Source organism: Agelaius tricolor, unplaced genomic scaffold (genome assembly GCF_023055355.1).
Source record: "Agelaius tricolor isolate 1412-34295 unplaced genomic scaffold, bAgeTri1.0.p SCAF_17, whole genome shotgun sequence".
NCBI lineage: Eukaryota > Metazoa > Chordata > Aves > Passeriformes > Icteridae > Agelaius > Agelaius tricolor.
This window is the reverse complement of record NW_027269277.1, coordinates 19,310,448-19,331,384: the sequence shown is the minus strand read 5'-3', so window position 1 is coordinate 19,331,384 and position 20,937 is coordinate 19,310,448. Positions and strand designations below refer to the sequence as shown.

The 20,937-nt window shown below is 52.1% G+C and overlaps 2 protein-coding genes across 3 annotated transcripts; one reads left to right on the top strand and one right to left on the bottom strand.

Annotated features, from left to right (window-relative positions):
- Positions 1–1,462: 1,462 nt before the first annotated feature.
- Positions 1,463–16,488, bottom strand: AIFM1 (apoptosis inducing factor mitochondria associated 1). 2 transcript variants are annotated; one of them, XM_071442841.1, is made up of 17 exons: positions 16,237–16,488; positions 15,021–15,163; positions 12,301–12,394; positions 11,678–11,707; positions 11,126–11,238; positions 10,902–11,032; positions 10,245–10,335; positions 9,440–9,524; positions 8,641–8,717; positions 8,149–8,257; positions 7,439–7,546; positions 6,539–6,627; positions 6,318–6,458; positions 5,639–5,781; positions 3,478–3,602; positions 2,763–2,959; positions 1,463–1,677 (listed from the first exon to the last, which is right to left on the bottom strand). In XM_071442841.1, the coding sequence occupies exons 1-17, from the start codon at positions 16,301–16,303 to the stop codon at positions 1,606–1,608; spliced, it is 1,815 nt and encodes a 604-aa protein (XP_071298942.1). In that variant the 5' UTR covers positions 16,304–16,488; the 3' UTR covers positions 1,463–1,605. The 2 variants fall into 2 exon arrangements, with proteins under 2 accessions (XP_071298942.1, XP_071298940.1); XM_071442839.1 differs by lacking the exon at positions 15,021–15,163 and adding an exon at positions 14,082–14,209.
- On the top strand, positions 16,427–19,942 carry MARS2 (methionyl-tRNA synthetase 2, mitochondrial). The gene is made up of 3 exons (XM_071442944.1): positions 16,427–16,628; positions 16,762–17,096; positions 18,740–19,942. Exons 1-3 carry the CDS (start codon positions 16,427–16,429, stop codon positions 19,940–19,942), a joined length of 1,740 nt encoding a protein of 579 aa, XP_071299045.1.
- The last annotated feature ends 995 nt before the right edge of the window (positions 19,943–20,937 follow it).

Genomic DNA, 20,937 nt, shown 5'->3' with positions numbered 1-20,937 from the left:
CCCGGCGGCTCCTCACGAGTCGGAGCTGGCCACGGGCTGTGGCTCTGCTGGCCTGGATGGACGGCTGCAAGGAGCCACCAGGGCGGCACTTGCGCCCCTGCGGGCCTTGTTCCGGGCCCCCCGCGTCCAGGCTGAGGCGGCTCTCGGTACCCGCCGAGCTCAGTGTGCTGAGGGACAATGTCAGGCGGGACACAGACCAGGCCTGGCTGCCCTGGGAGCTGCAGGGCGATGTCAGCCGGGGCCGGGACCGGGCCTGGCTGCCCTGGGAGCTGCAGGGCGATGTCAGCCGGGTTAGGGACCGGCCCTGGGTGCCCTGGGAACTGCGGGGCGATGTCAGCCGGGTTAGGGACCGGCCCTGGGTGCCCTGGGAACTGCGGGGCAATGTCAGCCAGTGCAGGGACCGACCCTGGCTGCCCTGGGAGCTGCGGGGCAATGTCAGCCAGTGCAGGGACCGACCCTGGCTGCCCCAGGGCTGCTGCAGCTGTGGACGGGAGGAGGATGTGTGGGATGGAGGCAGCTTCCTGGGCAGGGTGCTGATACACCTGGTGCCATCCTCCTGTTGGCTTCTCCCTCCGTCTCTCAGCTGGTGCCTCTCCTTGGGGCTCTGGGGACTGGGGTTCTGCTCCTCCATGCCTCCTTTTCCACAGGTGTCCTAGGAAGCTGCTACTTCCTCAGCAAGGTGTTCTGCTTGAGTTGGTACCCCAGAGGGGCTCCTTAAACACCCCATGGGGAGGATGTGGCCCTGCTGTGTCACAATGGCCCAAGGGCACCATGAGGCCCTGCATCACCCAATGCAGTTGTCAGGTGTGTTGGGTTTGCATGGCCACGTTTTGGAAGCAAGGGGGCTACTGGGCTGGCTTCTGTGAGAAATTGCCGCAACTTTCCCCATGTCTGACAGAGCCAACACCATTGGCTCCAGGATGCACCCACTGCTGGCCAAGGCTGAGCCCAGCAGAGATGGTGGTGACACCTCAGGGATAAAAGATTTAACTGCAGCCTATGGGAAGGACTCACACTGGAAAACTTCATGGAGCACTGGCTCCTGTGGGAGGGACCCCACACTGGAGCAGGGGAAGGACTACAACCACTCTCCCTGAGCAGGGACAGAAAAACAACATGTGATGAACGGACCATGGCCCTCATTCCCTGTTCTCCTTGTGACAATGGGAGGGAGGATGGAGAGCCCAGCAAGGAAAGGGAGGGAGGAAAGTGTTTTTAAGATTTGTTTTACTTCTCATCATCCTGCTCTGATTTTAATTGGTAATTGATTTTCCCAAGTTGAGTCTGTTTCGACAGTCTGGAGTACAGGCAGAGAGCCTGCAGGCCTGCTTGCTCCCCAGTGGGAATTCCTGCAAGGAAAGAGGGAGTTCTGCAGGCTTCTCCAAGGCTCACACAAGGGAAAACTGACCCCAGTGGGGCAGCATGTTCCCCTTTCCTCACCAGCCAGGCAGGAAGGAGCAGGTGACTAGAACAATCTGACTTTATTGGTGCAAACACTGGGCTTGGGTGAGTGGAATATTCCCAAGTGCTCCCAGGAAGCTGCCCAAGGTGCAGGGGTGCACACAGCCAGCAGCCCACTCCCTCCAGGTGTTCCTGCTGTGGAGTTCAGTCTTCGTGGATGTTGAAGAGCTTTGCTACTTCGTTGAGGTCCTCATGCTCCTCCCCATCTTTGATGATCTGGAAGGAGGAGAACAAATTAAATCCTGCGAATCCTGTAGAGAGCCAGTGCTGCAGGACTGTCACAGCCAATGGCAGGAACTCCTTGGATCCTCTCTGAAGCACCAGACTGAGACAGCCACAACACAACAGCACATTCTACACCCAAATTCACATGGGAGTCTTAAATGTACCATCACCTGCCTACAGGAACAGCAGGAAAACCATCCTCCTGTCCCTGTGTCTGGGTTTCTCTTTACAGCCAGGGGGAACAAGTGTTTTAAAAAGATATTCAGCTTTGCAAAGGTGAGCCTGGTCCTGACTTGGAGCCAGGATACCTGGCTTGAACCTGCAACTTTTAGACAAGATGAAGACACTATGGATTTAGAACTGCTAAGGGAGGGAGGGAAGGGGAGGGAGGGAGGAAGGAAAGGAAGAAGGCAGGAAAGAAGGAAGGCAGGATCTCCCAAGGGGATGGCAGAAGCAACATGTTTCAATTGCATCTTCAGATTAGATACCAACAGACTTCCACCATGAATAGTTTGTCTTGGGACAGATCACTCAAGGGCAGAGTGGGATCACTCCCACGGTTCAAACAACCAAAATTCTTCAGAGGTGTTAAAACCTGACCCAGGTCTGGCTTAGCTGAGCTGAGAGGTCTGGGCCAGGCCACAGGGGTGGGGACACACCAAGCCCCTGCTCAGGGCTGCTCCAGCCCTGCCATGGTGGCTGTTTCTGGGATGGTGACATTAGAGACTTTTTCAGATGCTTGGAGATGGGACAAAGCAGCACAAAAATGGGACACTTCACTCTTGTGCCATCACTGTGACTCCAGCCTGTACTACAGACCTGGAATTTCAGCCATGCCAAGGCAAGGCTTGGAGCACACACCCGATTCGAGTTATTTGTGTAAAAAATTTGCAAACATCCAAAAAAGCCACAGGGACAGTTCCCCTAATTCACCCAGAACAGTGTTCCCATTGGATGTTGCACCAGACAGAGCTTCTGCCTTTATTTATCCTCACTTTGAATTGACAGATTGATTTTTCCACAAGAAAAGCCTCGCTGTAACAAACCCCCCTGTCCATCATCCTCTCTGCACTGACCTTCCGAGCAATGGGCATCCTGTTGAAGATGTTCCACAACACAATTCCCACCACGACCTTATCCCTGAGGTAGAAAATGACACCTTTGCCGTAATCTTCTCCTTGCTTTGGGACTTGAGGCATTGGTGAAGAGCTTTGAGAGATCTCAACTTCTGAGGCTTCTGCTTCTGTTTCACTCTCAGATCGAATTCCAGTCCCTAAGGCAGAAATAGGAGGAGTCACACACCCAGTGCAGGACATGTGATGATGGGAGCAGACTCAAGAGCATGTTCTGCAGGAGGCTGAGGTGTTTCCCTTTGAGTTGTGTTCCCCAAAAGTTAAGTTTCATAAACACAAGGATGAATCTATCCCAGCATGGAGCATAACACCAACAATCCCCAACTTCTACCCCCAAATGGAAAGGAGAGCACAGTCTGCTTCCTCTAGGCAGCAGATACAAAATAAACTTGCTTGGATCCAGAGTCTCTGTTGTCTCAAAATGATCATTTTATTGCCAAGAAGGAGATCAGACTTCCCTGAGAAAGTCTGCCTGACAGTAGACATGTTCCCTGATACCTTCTTGGAGGAATGCTTTAATCACATTTTAATATAAAAGCCAGCCTTTAAAGCTTGGTGGAGAAATGAGACAGCAGATTGCTGTTTCCTCATGCTCTCAGAGGTCGGGGTGACTCTGTGGTCCCCACACCAGCACGTGCAGGAGCTCCCCAGTCCCTACCTGACTGTTCTGTCGCGCTTTTTGGCGTGTCCTTCGCTGTCGCCTTGGCAAACACTCCCACTGTGGGCAAACTGCTGTCCACAAGGCCAATGGCTTCATACCCCACGTTGGGGCCCAGATCACTCCTAGGAATGAAGTGGGAATGAAGTAATTTGTAGCAGTAGCAGAGACAAATCCAAGGCAGTTCCATCCATCTGTGCTCCACTCCTTACTCCAGCATGCTGTGGGCAATGCTGGACACTGACACACTGACTGAGACACGGATTCTCCTCTGCACACAGGTGGAACAAGGAGTCAAGACATGACAAGCCCATGGCCATGAGAAAAACGAGCTCACTGGCCAAAACTTTGAAATCCTTCAGGCCTGCTCCCTGGGAGGCAGCTGGAGGCTTCCCAGCTTCTGGCAGCGCTTTTATCCACACCAGGCTTGGCAGCATGAACAGGCATGGAGTGAATATTTTTGAGAGCATTTAGAAAATACTAAAGGGAAGAAACCTTGCCTTAACACCTTCTTGAACAGCACACCCGGATCTGAACTGGGGTGCTGATAGTAGATAAAGCAGCTGTGGTTTGGGACTAGTAAGCAGCAGGTGTCTGAAGTGTTTCCCAGGATGCTGAGGAAACAGGTGCATCACAAACCATGAATCTATGTACAACATGACCTCCCTGGCCAGAATCCTTCGGCACAGACTGGGGTGACTGCAAGGAACACCAGTAACATGGCAGCTGTGATCATCTGGAGCTCAGGAGGGATCATGGAATGATTTGGGTTGGAAGGGACCTCAAAACCCATTTCATTCCACTCTTCTGCCATGGGCAGGGACACCTTCTATTATCCCAGATTGCTCCAAGCCCTGTCCACTTCCAGGGATCCAGTGGCAACCACAGCTTCCCTGGGCACCCTGTGCCAGGGCCTCATCACCCTCAGAGGGAAGGTTTTCTTCTGTATATTGAACCTAAATTTCCCCTCTGTGAGTTCAGAGCCTCTCCCCCTTGTCCTGGAGGAGGGACTCCAGTCGCTCTCCAGCTTCCCTGCAGTTCCTTCAGACACTGGAAGACGTTGTGAGGTCTCCACACAACCTTCTCTCCAAGAGGATCAGGATCCTGAGCATGCTGACAAAATGCATGAGGAATTCCTGTCATTTCCTAGCTTTTCAGCACGGGGGATGGAAGTGTCACTCTTCAAGGGCTGGCATAATGTGACACCTGCCAACAAACACAGGGCTGCAACTCACAGCCCTCCTTCACCTGCATCTGGTCATGGCTGAGAGCATCCCAGGGGAAAGCACCCCTGGGAAATGGCTGTCTCTGTCCTTAGCTGCACTTGATGACCTCTGAAGTTTTTCCCAACCTCAAGGATTCTGTGGCTCTCTGTTTCTTGTTTAAAAGTGAAGTGAGAAATGCTCTGGGCCCTGGATCCAGGCAGGACAGACCAAGAGTTCAGGTAAGTGACAGCAAGTCATAAATAACTGTTTCTATGGGGATTTCTCTGAAAAAACTAAAACTCTTTTACCCGTATTTGAAATCTTGTCAATAAACAGGATTTGGGATTTTTAATTGGTCTGAACTAACAGCCTTTTGGATTTTAATTTTTTGGGGGGCTTTTTTTTTGTTTCATTTTCCTGTTCTCATTCATTTTGTTTTAGAAAGAACTTTAATCACATTTTAAAATGTGATTACAATGTGATCAGGAAAATAAAGCTAAGTTGCCCATTTTCCTGATACCTCTCTCTGGAAAACAACTTTTCAGGTACCTGGATGCAGCAATGCATCAGTTCAGCAAAGTGCAACACTAAGACCCACAGACTGGGCTGGGGAACTTCAGATAATCATAACAGAAAAGTTGCTGCTAAATTCAACCTGTACATCAGTCTGCTCTGAGGAAAGGGCTGTTCTGTATTGCTCCTTGCTCTGCGGAATGGGACTCATTCTGGGAGAAACTGGGATCTGCAGGAAGGGAAAGCACTTGAGGGAGATGAGGGCAGAGCAGAAATGCTCAAAGACCTCCCCCACCCTGAGCTTTAGGAACATGAAGCTGTACCAGGTGTTTGCTGAGGTGGTTTCACTCTCCTTGGGAAAGAGACACTTCTCAAGGTGTATCTTGTCCAAGCTCCTGCAACGTGGCCACACAAGGAACCCCCAAAGAGGAAAGGACTGTTACCAGAACATGGACTGGTGCCAGTAGGGCTTTGCAGCTCCTGTCATGTTTTCTCCAGCCAGTCTCCCGCTCACCACAGCGTGATCATGGTGCTCCACACGCCTGCGGCCCAGTTTGATGTCATAAAAGCAGGCAGCATCCCCTGCCTTGGAGAGAACCATCCCGTGAGCACCATGACAGGGAAAGCTTCCACCAGTGCCCAAACAAAAAACATCAAGAAGAGAACAAATGGAACAAAGAACTGAGTTTTTCTGACAAACCCCAAACACCACCACTACCTCATCCCACTCCCTGGACTATACAACTCCCAGTTTCTCAGCATTTTTCCCCGATCTTTGGAAAAATAATACAGCATGAGGTACGTTTTCCAGAGGAATTAAAGTATCAACGCCCACCAAGGGACTCTTATGCAAGCAAGTGATCCAGGCTATCTTTAGGTTACCCCAACTCCTCTTACACAGCATAAATATTCCAAACTTGCTGTGGTTACCATGGCAACGAGGTGGCTGCAGCGCCTGACCAGGCTCTGGGCCTGCGCTACAACTGCTCTCCTCACTCGCTCCTGTTCACCCCCTTCACCTCCTCCTGTCACTCCCTGTGTCCCACTACAGCAGCAGCAGCACTGGGAAGCTGTGCCCACACTCAGCACCCAGATGTTGTGGGAGGCTGTGCCCACACTCACCACCCAGATGTTGGAGCGTGCCTGCAGCTCTGCATTCACCCGGAACCCCCCAAAGTCTGAGTCCACCTCCAGCCCTGCTGACTTGGCCAGTTCCACATTGGGCTCCAGCCCCACTGCCGCCACGATGTGATCTGTCTCCACCTGTTTGGGAATGCATAATTAGGATGTTCATTCCCTGTGTGCTCCTCCAAACGTGACCCTCTCCCTGCTTTCCCATTTACCTTCCGGCCGTCCTTCAGTTTAATCAGCAGTCGGTTGCCGGAGACAGAGACGGATTTGACCACGGCATTAGGCAGGACATTGACCCCCTCTGGAAACGAGCACAGGACACCTCACTGCCTGCTCAGGGCTGGGCAGATCCCACCTGCAGCAGATAGTTGGTGCAGACAGATGCCAGGTGATGAACCAAGACAGAGCCCACTCGAGCTTTGCTGCATGTGCTAGTGCAGCTCCGGGGGAAGCACGAGGAGACACCCAGATAAAAAATCTGAAAGCTACTTAAAAGACAAATCCAAAGTACATCTCATGTGATGACAAGGCCACATCCAAAAGAATTCCCTAAAACAAGTGTTCAGGAACTAAGGACACTCAATTACCTATTGCTGTGCCACAGCCAGACCCACGGATCCAACAACACAGCTTCCAAAAAAGAAAGTAACTCAGACCTGCGGGTTATCAGGCCCTGCAATCCACACCTCAATGACATTCCTCCTCCCTCTCTCCCTCTCCACTTCCCAATGCACAGGATTATTTTGCACTTAATGCAGCAAATGGAAAAAGGTGTCTTGGATCTTACTGACTTTATCAGCTAAACACCTGACCAGACCCAAGTGTGTGCATAGACACAGAGATCATTCCAGGGAAACAGCCACAGGGAGGGAAAACCCCACTGACATCAGCCAGCCTCCTTACTCAGCTTCCCCAGAGGAACTGTCAAGAAGCCCAGGATTCAGGGTAGCTTTGTGCTGCCCAAGCTGCCTGAACTGCAACTTCCCCTGTGCTGCACCCAGGCCACTTTGCAGGGCCCAGCCCTCCCAAGGCTCCAGGGACAGAAAGGAGCTTAATGTCCCCAGGAGCAGCTGCCTGGCAGCCACCAGCCCAAACCCGCTAAGCAGCTTCACCTCTTCTGACTTTCTCCGTGGTCCAGTTGCTCAGGTATTCGGGCAGGACTTTGCCCATGTTGCCATTCTCTGGAAACAGCTGGATCACCTCCAGGCCTCGGGTTCGTGCTGGAAGGAGCAGCAAGATGAAGAGCAGCAGCAGATGTTGGAACACACACACTTTACACAAGGAACTTGACAGAAGTTTCCAAATCTGGGAGTTCTGACTCCCAAGGAATCACAAAGTGACTGACTACTGTTTCATATATACCTGCAAAGTCTAGATAACAGACTTTTAGGGAAAACGCTTGGTATTTTGACAAAAACTTTTAAAAATTACCATAAAGGTCCTACGCACACACAGACAGAAACCACCTGCTCACCACCTCTTTGAAATCACAGAATTATGGACTGCTTTGGGTTGAAAAGGACCTTAAAGATCATCCAGTTCTAACCCCAAAATCATAGTTTGAGGGTGGCATTGAGCACAGAGAACAAATGTAACTTTTCAGAGGGTGGAATGACTCTGCAGCTCACACTGGCCTGCAGAGCTCTCACCTCTATTGTCAGAGGGTGAGACTGGGAAAACCTTGGCCACACAGGCAACAAAACACTCGTGTGTTGTTTCCTTTAAGAGTCTGTGCAAAAACTGAGCAGTTGGGGACTGAAAAGAAGTTTCTAATGTGAGGCTGCTGCCACTCAATGCCTGTCACAGCTGGGGACACGCTCACCTCTCCTTCCCAGAGCGCAGGCCAGCTCACTGCCGAGGAAACCACCACCAATAATTGTGATGGACTTGACTTCCCTGGAAATCTTCTCCAGCCTTTGGAAGTCCTCGATCTGAAAGAACATTTACCCCCATTTCCAATTCTAACAGGAATGGCAACATTGGTCATATTCAATGGCTTTTATTCACTTTGGAAGTTGCAGCAAAGTCACACAGGAGGTAAAATTTAAAAAAACACCTAAACCCCATAATCCCACATACTGTTACAGCTCTCAGGCTGAGGCAAGCAGGTGAGTGGTTGAGTAGACTCTACCATGGTTTCCTGCCTGGGAAAAAGAATAAGCAGGCAATGGATTCCAGGGCATCATCTGAGGGAAGCATCTGAGCCAAGGCAGGACCATCCCGACCCAAAGCAGAAGAGTTTAAAAACTGAAAAGAGTGGTAAATGGCTCTGATTTATTCAGCCTCACTGGGGATGGCAGCACCTGGAGCTTACCTTTCGGAACAGGGTCAGCCTTTTCTGCACATCTTTTCCTGCTCTTTCGATTGCAGGCAGGTTCCTTGGGGATCCCCCTGTGCACAACAAGGAGAGGAGACTAGTGACACCACAGCCATAGCACTGGATATCCAGACAGTGCAAAGCTGTCTTGGATCTCAGTTGTGCTTCCCAAACTGTTCCAGTATGAGAATATCCCAGTATCCCTGTTGCTGCCTGAAAGTCCCAGAAAATCTGACGATGCAAGGCAGGTGAAAAACGCAGCATGGTTGTCTGCACAAGTGTCCTTTGTGTGACTGCTCCACATCATGTTTGACACTGCAGAGACTTCTTCTCAAATAGAACCAAAGAATCATGGAATGGTTTGGGTTGGAAGGAACCTTAAAGCTGATCCCGTTCCACCCCTTGCCATGGGCAGGGACACCTTCCACTATCCCAGGCTGCTCCAAGCCCCATCCAGCCTGGCCTTGGGCACTTCCCAGGGGCAGCCACATTTTTTCTGGGCAACCTGTACCCAGGAAGAATTCCTTCCCAGTATCCCACCTAACCCTGCCCTCTGGCATTCCCCATTGTCCTGTCACTCCAGACCCTTGACCAAATCCTCTCTCCAGATCTCTCGGAGCCCCTTTAAGCTCAACGATCTCCCAAAAGCCTTCTCTTTTCCAGGCTGGACTCCCCCAGCTCTCCCAGCTTGACTCCACAGGGGAGGTACTCTAGAGAATTTATCTCTAGCTAAATGTCACTGAAATAAAAAGCCTGGCACAAGACCAGGAACAAGAGAAAAAACCACAGCACTTACCAGTGGCAATGAGACATTTGTCGTAGGATATCTGGGTCCCATCATTAAGCTTCACTGTGTTCCCTCTGACATCCATGTGCACAACCTGCAAGATGAACCCAGCTGAGCTCGAGCTCTTCACTTCATGGACTACTGAGCAGAGTTACAAACTTGGAATTAACATTGTTCTACCTTTAGGTTTAGGGTAGGGGTAGGAGTGGGGAAGTGAGAGGACTGGAAGTGGGAATTGAGACAACTTCTTTGGGAGTCCCCGTAACTCAGGTTTATCTTCCCAAGGTCTGAGTGTGAAATGGGCTCAGACACAGCACATCTCAGCAGAAGAGGAATCACTGACATTTATCATAGCAACATACAAACAACCGAGGATATAAATATTTTAGAAGGTTCACCATAAATTTCTCCACCTTCCTGCTGCTTCAGCACAGTGCTCCTGCTCACCTTATCACCCACTACCTTGATCTCTGTGCTCTCCTCACCTCACCTTTCCAGCCCATACAGCCCAGTTCCCACTTGTCACACCCTATCTCTAAGGTCTACATATTTTTGTACCATGCCCAGACTCCAAACGTATTCTTCTCTCTTCCTCATCATCTTCCCTCAGCTCACTGCTATTCCTCTTGGCTTCTCCCACTTTCAAACTTCAATTCAGATTAGTATAATCTCTGCTCAATCACATTTTTCCCAAACTTATCCAAATTCCCCTTCCTAGCCAACTCCTCCTCCAACTCCAGTGGTTCAGTACCAGCTTAGAGTGCAGGTTCTGTTCAAGAAGAGCTGTGGAAACAACAGCCAGTGCTGTACCCACCTTCTTGCCAGGCAGAACTGCCACCCCACCATTTTCCACAGAAGGCAGGTCCTCGACAGGCACGTAGAAAGACGGCGGCTGGAAATAGATACTGAGAAAAGTTCCATTATCAAACAGGTTCCCCTTGCTCTGGCATACCAGAAATCCAGCTGTTCAGCAACTCCGACGAGATAAAGACAGCTCTGTGCATCCTTAACAAGCTCCACAATTATTTATCTATTTTTAAGAATTAGGGTCTTCACACTGTTGAAGTTCTAGGGTTTGGATCACGGAATCATAGAATTGGTCAGGTTGGAAAAGATCATAAAGTCCAACCACCAAGTAAGGCTTTATCACAGAAGTCACAAAAATCAAGTGTGATCCTGTGTCCCTGGACCTCTGTTCTAACCTGTGGAACTTCACCTTTATTAACTTACTTCCCAGGACTCCTGCCCATAGAGGGACATATCTAAGGGGAATCACAGCAAAGTTCAAGAGGCATCGAGTACTGAGCGAGCTCTGGTGGGAAGCAGAATTCCTGAACCCCTGCTAGCACCAACACACCCTTCCCTGCCCTCAGTGCTCCACTGGCTGGTGGTTCTCTCCCAAGAACAGTTTGGTCATTGTCACCTTGTCACAAATCACTTCCTGTGCCCTGTCACTTGCAGTGCCATGTACCTCCTCTCCTTGCCGTTCCACTGCTTGAATCGCAACGTCTCTGTCACGTTGGGATCATCGGAAAACCACAGTTCTTTGGAAAGGGGTGGACGCATGTAGGGCAGGGCAGGATCTTCAGACACAATCAGCACCTTTAATTGGCCAGGAAACACATCAGCTAGAGTGGGAGCAGGCAAATGGGAGTGCACACAGAGCAGGACAGGACGGAGCAGGACAGCTCTTACCCGCGCGCCGGGGTCGCGGGCCCGGATGGATCTGGCGGCAGCGAAAGCAGCAGTTCCTCCGCCAATGAGCAGGAAAGGGACGTGGGATGGGACCTTGGGAGGAGTGCCCGGAGCTGCAGGTGACAGATGGGACAACTTACTGCAAATACAGGCACACGGCCCAGCCCCAGGGCACAGAGTATGTCACCAGAGGCCTTCCACATCCAGACTTCCTTTGGAAATTGTCCTCCTTCTGCCCCAGTACCCTTCCCAAAAACCCTGCTGCTGCCTCCCCCAAAGCTGCTCCCTGCAGGAATCAGTCAGATTTCAGCAAACTGGTTTTTCTAAGCAAGCCCAAAAGTCTGCACTGGCCAACCAGTGAGTAGTTTATAAGAAAGGGAAGTTCCCCAAAAGGCCAAGGCACATTTTTTGGTAATTTTGTTCAAGGAGACAACTTTTGAGTTGCGTGCAGAAGGCACCTCCTCTCACAGGCAAGTCCAGTTGCTGAGAAACATGCAGTTAATCCATGGGCAGGGACAAACCAGGCAGTTAAACACTGGCACCAGAACTCACCTGCTGTGCCCTGAGGAGCAGCACCTGCACCTGAAAGGGAAGAAAGACATGGCTTACGTCAGTGAAGCACAGGCTGTAGTTTGAGAGCTGCAGTTCAGGGCTCACTCCAGGATGAACAGGCTCTCCACCAGCCAGGGAAGGAGGCCCTATGGAATCAGTGTCCTTGCCAGACTATGCAAAGGTAAAAGCCAGAAGCAGGGCACACTTTTTTCTCTTTTTACCACAGAAGGAGTAAATGACAGAAATCAGCCCCAAGAGACATCCTACTTCATCCTCAGGATGGTCTGTAAAACAGCCTCTTCTGGGTCATGGAGCCAGCACTGTCTTCTGTGCTGGGAAGTCATAGAACAACAGAATCCCAGAATGGGTTGGGCTGGGAGAGACATTAAAGCTCATCCAGTTCCACCTCCCTGCCATGGGCAGGGACACCTTCCACTAGACCAGGTTCCTTCCAAGCTCTGTCCAACCTGGCTTTGAATGGGAATTTGAAACAATGGCACACACTGAGTGGTGCAATCCTACAAAGGCACATCTGTGATTCCAGAGAGGCTCTGTTCTGTTTGTTTTGGAGGCCTCAAGCTCATGAAGAACAGAGCCAACCCCTGACCTGGCAGGGTACCCACCTGAGGCAGAGGACTCCTGGTCTTGGGATTGCCTGGCTACTGTCGCGAGCCGGCTGGCATATCGCTCTTTGCTCTCCTGTATTGCTTTGTACGCCTGCAGACACACAGGAGACATTGACCTAGTACACCTTACAACACCAAGGCACCATCCTGCTGCTGCCCCTGAAAGGCTTTTGTCCACCCCACACGCTGGAAAAGCCAGTGACAACTGTGGGGCAAAATACACCTCCCTGGACAAGGTGCCCATTGAGAACGTGCTCAGAAAATGACCTGCTCTACCAGGTGTGGTGAGCCCTGGATGTCTGGTTGCTTCCCAGAAGCAATGAACTTTCCTGCAGGTGTTTGGCTGCACACTTGTTCTAAGGGGAACCGCTCCAGTGAAGGAAATGCAGCCGAACCACCCCAAGATGACATGCAAGCTGGGCCATAACACAAGACTACAGAAAGGGAAGACAAATCCAAAGAAAAAGCATCTCCCACCTTCCAAAGCCCAGAGCAGCTGGGCAGAGCCAACAACCTGACTGGTTTTGTCTAGGCATGGTGGTGGCAGGACAGCCCTGACATTAGCAGGGCCTTGAGCCATGGGAGCGGGGCTATTCCAGGCACTGGCCCTTGGATGTGGAATCTCTTCCAGCTAAATCCTGACCTGTGTATTTGACTGTGAAACTCGGGATACAGCATAAGCAGAGCCCGCATGTACAATTTACTGGTGCAGACAAGGAGGGAACATCTCTTATGTCACGTTAACTTACAAGAAAAACTGGGTTCTCCTGAACAGGAGCTGAAGACACTGGGAGTGCTGGGAGCAGGTCAGAGTCCAGTATTTTTCCCCAAGGGTAAAAAAATTAAAGGGAAGCAAACCTTTCTTTGAGGCAAAACCTTTGCACATAATAATCTCTATCATGTGCATGACATCAAATTGCATTTGCCAATCCTCACAAGTTGGTGTTTTATAGCAAATTCTTTTAAACAAGAATGGAGGAATTTAAGGCCAGGCACAAAAAAGAGCACAGGACAAAGGCCTGTCCAGGGAACTGGAGAAGTGCTGGAAATATTAGAAAACAAGAACTTGTCAGTGTTTAGAAGAATGAAGATAAAGGTATTTTAAAGCCTTTTGCTCAAAGACAGAAAAGCCAAGGTTTACAAACCACCTCTGCTTTTACAAGCAGAATCAGGAAGGTTTTAAGCGAGTCCAAAGGGCAGCATACAGCAAATTAAATCCAATCCTTTAGGGAAAAACACTATTATATACAAGCAGAACATCAGATCAGCCCTTGAGGATAAATATTTCCAATGGGACAATGTCAAGTTCTTTCTAGTTAGAAGCAGAAATATACTTTGCCAGGACATGGGGTGACGTTTCAGGGCTCTTCCATGAGGAAATCACCAAGTTGGACAAGTTTTCTTTCCTTCCCTTTAGCACACTTATATTCAGGTACTATTTCCATTTCTGCATGCCAACATTACTGATATAATGAGAAGTCCACTAATTAATAATTTGTGCCCTTACACAGTCACAAACAAAGACGGCCAGTTTGAGTTTAGATTTACTTAATGTGGAAAGGTTAATTCTAAGGCAGGTTTCTCCACTAAGAACTGCACCATCTGAGAATATTCAATTTGTAACCTTAAATTATTTGGCAATATCCCTTGAAAATGAAGTACCTGAGGCCAGGGAGCACAAAGAGGGCTGGAAGTGAAGGGCTACAGGGTGGGAGGTACAGACAGGTGCCCACCCTCCACCCTCCCACCCCACAAACACCTTTAGTGAAGCATCTTACATAAACTCCTGTCCCAGTGACTGTTCCTCCCACTATTAAGTATAACAAGAGGTTGCTGCCAGCTTTGCCAGGAACACCTGAAGACGTCAGAGATCTAGAAGGGCATCTTAGCTGATGGCATTGCAAAACTGCAGGGGAAGACAGGCAATGGAAGAGAAGAGGGAAAGAGCTGAGTATTAGGAAGGATTCTTGATTAAACAGGTCTTGGGAAAAGCAGAGTGCACTTTGTAATTGCAGCTACCTTGTCTGCCAAAAAAAAAAAAAAAAAGGGCAGCAGGGCACAGGAAAGAATTATATTTATTATATTTAAAGGAAATAATAAAATTTTTTTCTTCCATGCACTGTTTTGAATTTTTTTCCACTTTCCAGGAACTTCCTTTGGAGAAAAATGGAATTTGGAACTTTTAGTGAATATGATCCTCCTAGAGAAAGAGCTTGGAAACAAAGATTTGTGTGGTGTAAACTTGGGATCCATCCACTCCCAGGCAATGCTGAAAGTCTTCAGCTCTCTGGGAGTGTCATTTACTCTTTCAGTGAGGCTGCAAATCTTTATCCTTTTTAAGTAGAACATAAATACTCCCCAGCTGGGGGCTGGTTTGGTAAACTTACATAAGTTAAACAAATGTTCTGAACTGAGATTTGGCAAGGAATTGTTTGTCTTATACAAGACAACAGACAGAGCTGTGTCTGGTCATAACAAAAAAACCCAGGAGTGCCTTTCATGTAAAAAAAACTTAAAAGGTAACTGAAATTACAGTTAAAACACAAGTAACCATAAGAAATTACTTTCCATTTAGCTCCCCCTTTAAGTTTTCTGAAGGAGAAAACAGAGATAAAGCTACAGAAATCAAAAGCTGAGTTAAGAGAGCTGGAATACAGCAAATGCTCGACAGGAGAGATGGACTGCAGCTTCTTCCCAGGGACCACCTTTCTACTTACATAGGCACCTGTTCCTAAGGCGGACAAGCCCATAATAAGGACAAAAACCGAATTACTGCCCTTTTGCCCAGGCACGCCTGTGCTAGCCACTTGTCTGCTCAGCTGCAGGTCTGGGGGCACATTCCAGCGCTGCAACAACGTGCCTAAGGAACACAATTTATTGGAGAAACAACACAAAAACACTGTCAATACAAAGGTAAGTCTGGAAATTTAGAGACTAAGTCAGTTCCGAACCCAAACAAATTCCTTGTTTGGAAAACCCAGCCCCACATCTGAGCGACTGCAGGGCATTATCCTGCGCCACAACAGTGTGCTCTGGGCAGCTGTGGAGACCAAATTATCTGTAAGATCAAGGGGTAACTGATAACTGATGACAGGAGCATCTCTAGGCAGCTGACTGCAGCTGGAGCCTCCAGCCTCTCTGGGCTGGCCGATCACGGAGATGTGTCTTGGTGGTTCCAACACCTTCTCCAGGCCTCTTCTGCTCGAGAATGCGCCTGGCTCCAGCAAAAGCAGGAGCCAGGCCAGGGCAGCAGGGATGGTGACACCAGCACCAAACTCCCTCTGCTCACACAGCTCATTCCGCCGGGATAAAGCTCCAGCAAGGAACGGGGATTTGCTGGCAAAAAGGGCATCCCCAGTGGAAATGAGCAGATCCAGGTGCAGGCACCTCCCGCCGCGCAAGCCGGACGAGGAGCGCCCGTGGCTGAGCCGCTGCACCGCGTTTTATTTCTCCATCACCAAATCACAGGCAGCGGCCGGCCCAGGTCACGCCTGAATGGAGCGATGGCGGGACGGCTCCGAGCGCCGCTCCCAGCACGGCCGATGCTCCCGGGAGAGGTTCGGGCTCTCTCAATCCCCGCCTCCACCTGCTCCCGCCCGGTGAGAGCAAAACCCGCCTCACCCCTGCCTGAAGGCACTCATTTGTGACCAAAACCGCAGCAAAGGCGGCAGCACCCGAAAAGAGACCAAGGTCCCAATCAGCTCCGGGTCACTCACGCTGTCCCAAACACGTTCCCGAAGCATCCGCACCTCCGCCGCCTGCGGCCCCTCCCGCAGCGCCCCGGGCACGGCCGTGCTCGCACCGATCCCGCGGGATGACCGCCCAGCCCGGTGCCCACCGCAAACCGCGCTCCCGGCCGCCATCGGCCCCGGGCCCGTGCCGCAGTGGCGAGAATCGCGCCCGGTGCCCCCCGGCCCCGGTCCCGGCACTGACCCGCGTGGGCGCGTCCCCGCGGCGGGGGGCGCAGGGCGCGCGCCAGGCCCGCGCGGCAGCGGAACATGTCGCCGGTCGCCGGTCCCTCGGTCGCGGCCCCGCCGGCCCGGCCCGGCCCCGCCGCGCACGCGCCTCCCGCCGCTTCCGGGCGGCCGCTCCGCGCCGCCGCATCGATGGTGCCGCTGCCGACATGTGGCGGCCGCCCCACCGCCTCCCGCGCCAGCTCCGCCGCGCCGCCGCCACCGGGCCCGGCCGCCGCCTGCTGCTCTCCACCCCCATCTTCTACGCGAACGGGCCGCCGCACATCGGGCACCTGTACTCGGCGCTGCTGGCCGACGCGCTGCTCCGCCACCGCCGCTTGCGCGCCGCCGGCCCGGCCCGGCTCTGCACGGGTCAGCGAAACCCCCGGTCCGAGCCCCCTTCCCCGGGCATGACCCCCTTCCCCGTGTCCCCGGGCCCCTGTGTCCCCGCGGGGCTGCGGGCTCCGGCCTCTCCCCACGGCCCCACGGCCTCTCTCCGTTTCAGGGACCGACGAGCACGGGCTGAAGATCCAGCAGGCCGCGGCCGCGGCGGGGACGTCCCCCGCGGAGCTCTGCGAGCGGGTCTCGGGGCTCTTCCGCCAGGCCCTGACCCAGGCCGGCGTCGCCTACACCGACTTCACGCGCACCAGCGAGCCCCGGCACCAGCGAGCCGTGAAGCACTTCTGGGGTGCCCTCCGCGATGGAGGGGTCCTCTACAAGGGCTCCTACGAGGGCTGGTACTGCACGCCCGAGGAGAGCTTCCTGCCCGAGAGCCAGCTGGCCGAGGGCACGGACGCCCAGGGCCGCCCCTGCAAGGTGTCCTTGGAGACCGGCCACGAGGTAACGGGCTGCAGGAGCACTGCGCGCTCACCTGCCGCTCTGCTCCGGCCAGATTTGGAGTGTTTAATGCTTCCCGTAGCCTATTATTAATTCGTGTTCGCTGAGACTCACCTGTATTTCAGTGGAGTGTCAGAGAGCTGCCAGACCCTGCCTGGCAGGTGCACATTGCAGCTACGTGTAGCGGGAAGGATTCAGCCCCTTCTGAGTCCACAGGCTGTTGACCTGGGAATGGTGTTCTACAGGAGTGATGACAGAAGCTAAATATTTCACTGAGGGGTTCCAACTTCCAGACCTGTTTTGTGAGACAGTACAGTTTGACCTCTGGACACTTACCCATCTCTTAAATGGGTTTTGGCCCTGCCTAAAGCACTGTAACATCACCTGCCTGTGGTCAGCCAGAATGTGCCCAGGAGTGTGGTATCTTCCCAAGCATTTCTCTCCCACTGTTTTCTTAGAAGGTGTGGGGTTACGTGATTTAATCCAGCAACTACAGATAATCCTGCTCAGAGCTCAGCACAGGTTATGCTCCTGTGCTATTTGTATGAGGCTGGGATGTGGGAGCATTGGTCCACACAGAAAAGGCTATATTGGCAAATAGTAATTCTTGAGAAAGCACCTAAGATATAATTGGGGAAAAGATAAGTTTACAGGCAAAGTAATCATTCTTTAGACTTAAAACAGTTAGCAGACTTCAAAGTTAAGAATACCTTGAGAACAGTTCCTGGCCTCACCTGTGTGTTGAACTGTCCAAGGAAATAGGATTGTTCATGGAGCAGAGAAGTTCTTGCAGTGTGGTGAGCAAGGATGGGAGGGTTTATTTCCAACCTGAAAGAGGCGGTTGGGCAGTTCGTTCCTTGGGAATTTTGTGAAGGAAAAGGGGGAGTTTACACATGCCACAAACCCCAGACTTCTGGTGAGTGAGTGGGTTCTGGCATCTGGTGGAGCCTGGGGCTGAGGACGTACAGCTTGTCTTTGATTATGCTCTTTAGGTCTTCCTTGTACACTGCAAGATTGCTGACCCAGCCATGGATCCCTGAGTGCCTTACACAGCTCACTTGTACCACATCCACCCACCACGTTTTCACTGGTTTAGCTAAATGTGTCATTTAATGGATTTAACTGTGGGGGAGAAGTGCTGTCAGTGCTGTAAGCAAACAAAGTTAGTGACTTAGATGCATTAAAGCATAAATTGAGGAAAAAGAGAGTATGGCCCCAGGAGAACAAAGGCAGGCACCAGGAGTGGCAGTAGGGCAGGACTTACAGTGTCATTTTGTCTTTTCATGATTTTCCAGTATTATTGCAAAACTATGTTGTTAAGAACGTGTATTCTCATCTCCCTAACTCCTTTCTGATGTCCCATCAGCCTGGCAGGTAATCCTTCCCAGGGTTACAAGTGTTTTTAGAAGCAGGATACTGAACCATCCTGGGTGCCTGAGTCCTCAGGTGTGTTCCTGGGGATCCCAAGGAGGCAGTATCTTGGGTAAGAAGGTTGCTACCAGTCACGGAAAGGTGCTGACAGCTTCCCATGGCATGGGAGAACACCCAGACACAGGCAGTGTGTGACAGCCTTCATGCTGAGAATGGTGTGTGCAAATTGTCAGCCTGTTCTTGGGCCATAATCCTTTCCTCTCCTGCTGTGCCAGGTGCACTGGACCAAGGAGGAGAATTACATGTTCAGGCTCTCAGCATTTCGGGATCCCTTGCAGAACTGGCTCCGGGACAACCCACGTGCCATTTTTCCTGACCCTTTCTACCAGTGCGTGCTCCGTTGGCTGGATGAGGACCTGCCAGACTTGTCAGTGTCCCGTGAGCGAAACCGGCTGCAGTGGGGCATCCCCGTGCCCAGTGACCCCACACAGACCATCTACGTCTGGGTGGATGCCCTGGTGAACTACCTGAGCGTGGTGGGGTACCCTGAGAGCCATGGCGCGTGGTGGCCGGCCGTGCACCACGTCGTGGGCAAGGACATCCTCAAGTTCCATGCGCTGTACTGGCCGGCGCTGCTGCTGGCGGCAGGGCTGGAGCCCCCTGAGCGCATCCTGGTGCACTCCCACTGGACTGTGCGGGGCCAGAAGATGTCCAAGAGCCTGGGCAACGTGGTGGACCCCAGCGTGTGCATGGGGCAATACGGCGTGGACGGGTTGCGGTACTTCCTGCTGCGGCAGGGCGTCCCAGAGAGGGATTGTGACTACTATGATGAGAAGGTGGTGAAGTTGGTGAATTCAGAGCTGGCAGATGCGCTTGGGGGGCTGCTCAATCGCTCAACAGCCCCCAGCATTAACCCCAGCAACACCTACCCCTGCTTCTCAGAGCCCTGTTTCCCAAAGGTCCTGGATTCCAGAGAGGCAAGAGGCACAGGCAGGGCGTGTGCTAAGGACTACAAGCTTGTGGCAGCAGTGGCCTCACTGCCTGTACAGGTGGACAGTTATTTTGAAGGCTTCCAGATCTACAAGGCTTTGGAATGCATTGCCCAGTGTGTGAGGCAGACCAACGGCTTCTTCCAGAGGCACAGGCCTTGGAAACTTGACCGAAGGGATGCTGTGGAGCAGCTCTGGCTGGACACCATCCTGCACGTCACGCTGGAGTGCCTGCGCGTGTATGGGACGCTCCTGCAGCCCGTGGTCCCACACATGGCGGACAAGCTGCTGTCCCGGCTGGCTGTTGGGCCAGGAGAGAGGCACCTCTCTGGTCTGACATTCCTGGCACGCTATGATGGAAAGCCATGTCCCTTTGAGGGGAGGCAGCTCGGACCTGACACTGGCATCTTGTTCCACAGGCTGGGCAAGTTGGAAACTATGAAGAAGAGAAAGCAAGAAGCTCAAGTCCCTGACAAACAGCTTCTGTGAATAAAAACTTCCAGGAATTCCTGGAAAACATTGTTAAAAGCACTTTCCTCCTATTCCTGGTGGTGGTGTGGAGGGGTGGGAAACTGGCCTGAGCAGGGAGGATCAAGCAAGCCCTGAGGAGAGATGGGCTTGGTCCTGGGCCTCCTTGGTGTTGTGTCCTTGCACAGGGAGATGGAAGAAGAGTCACTCTGCAATGTCCTCATCTCACTTTTGGTCCACAGGTTTTTGGCCAGGTCAGAAGTAGCTGGGGGTGGTCAGAAATGGTTCTGGGGGGCCCTGGTGCTCGTTGGGTCTCTCAACTGAGCTCCCTCTGTGGGCCAAATCTAGTCTGAGTGAGCCTTAATGGAGACAATCCTGTGTGGCCACTCTTCATTCCTAGGGCAGGACGGTACCATGGTCAGACAGTGTGTCTCATTCAGCAGTGCAGGACCTGCAGACATGACCAGAATGGGAAAGGGGGGCATGTGTTTCATCAGACTCAGCTTTCTGAGGCTTTTCCAGTTGCTGCAAGGCTAGTGCACCCTGTTTTATGTCCATGCTGCTGGAAGCAGATGAGCACTGACACTCTGGGGTGGTGGTGACCACTGGGATTCTCTGGTAAATCCTTCCCAGCCTCTGGCTCCTGCAGGTCCCATCAGTGCTAGCACTGGAGGAGTCATCTTCCAGGGGCCCATTTTGGGGGTCTTTGGGTTCTTTGGGATCACCTGGGTTGGGTGAGCAGGAGCTGTGCCCCATGTTCCCATCGGTCCCCATGCCACTGTTGCTGTGCCATTGCCTGATGCTGTTCCAGTCCAGCTGACCTGAGTCCCCTCATCCCCTCCTGCCATGGCTCTCCTCTCCTCCTGCAGATTGTCGCCTGCTCCCCTCACTTCTGCAATCCTTGTGTGCATGCTTCCTGCTGCAGCCCCGTGCCCTCGTGCCATGGGTGCTGACTCCCCACTGCCCTGTTTCTTGGGGCAGGAGGGACACATCCCCTTCCTGGTCTCTGATGCTGG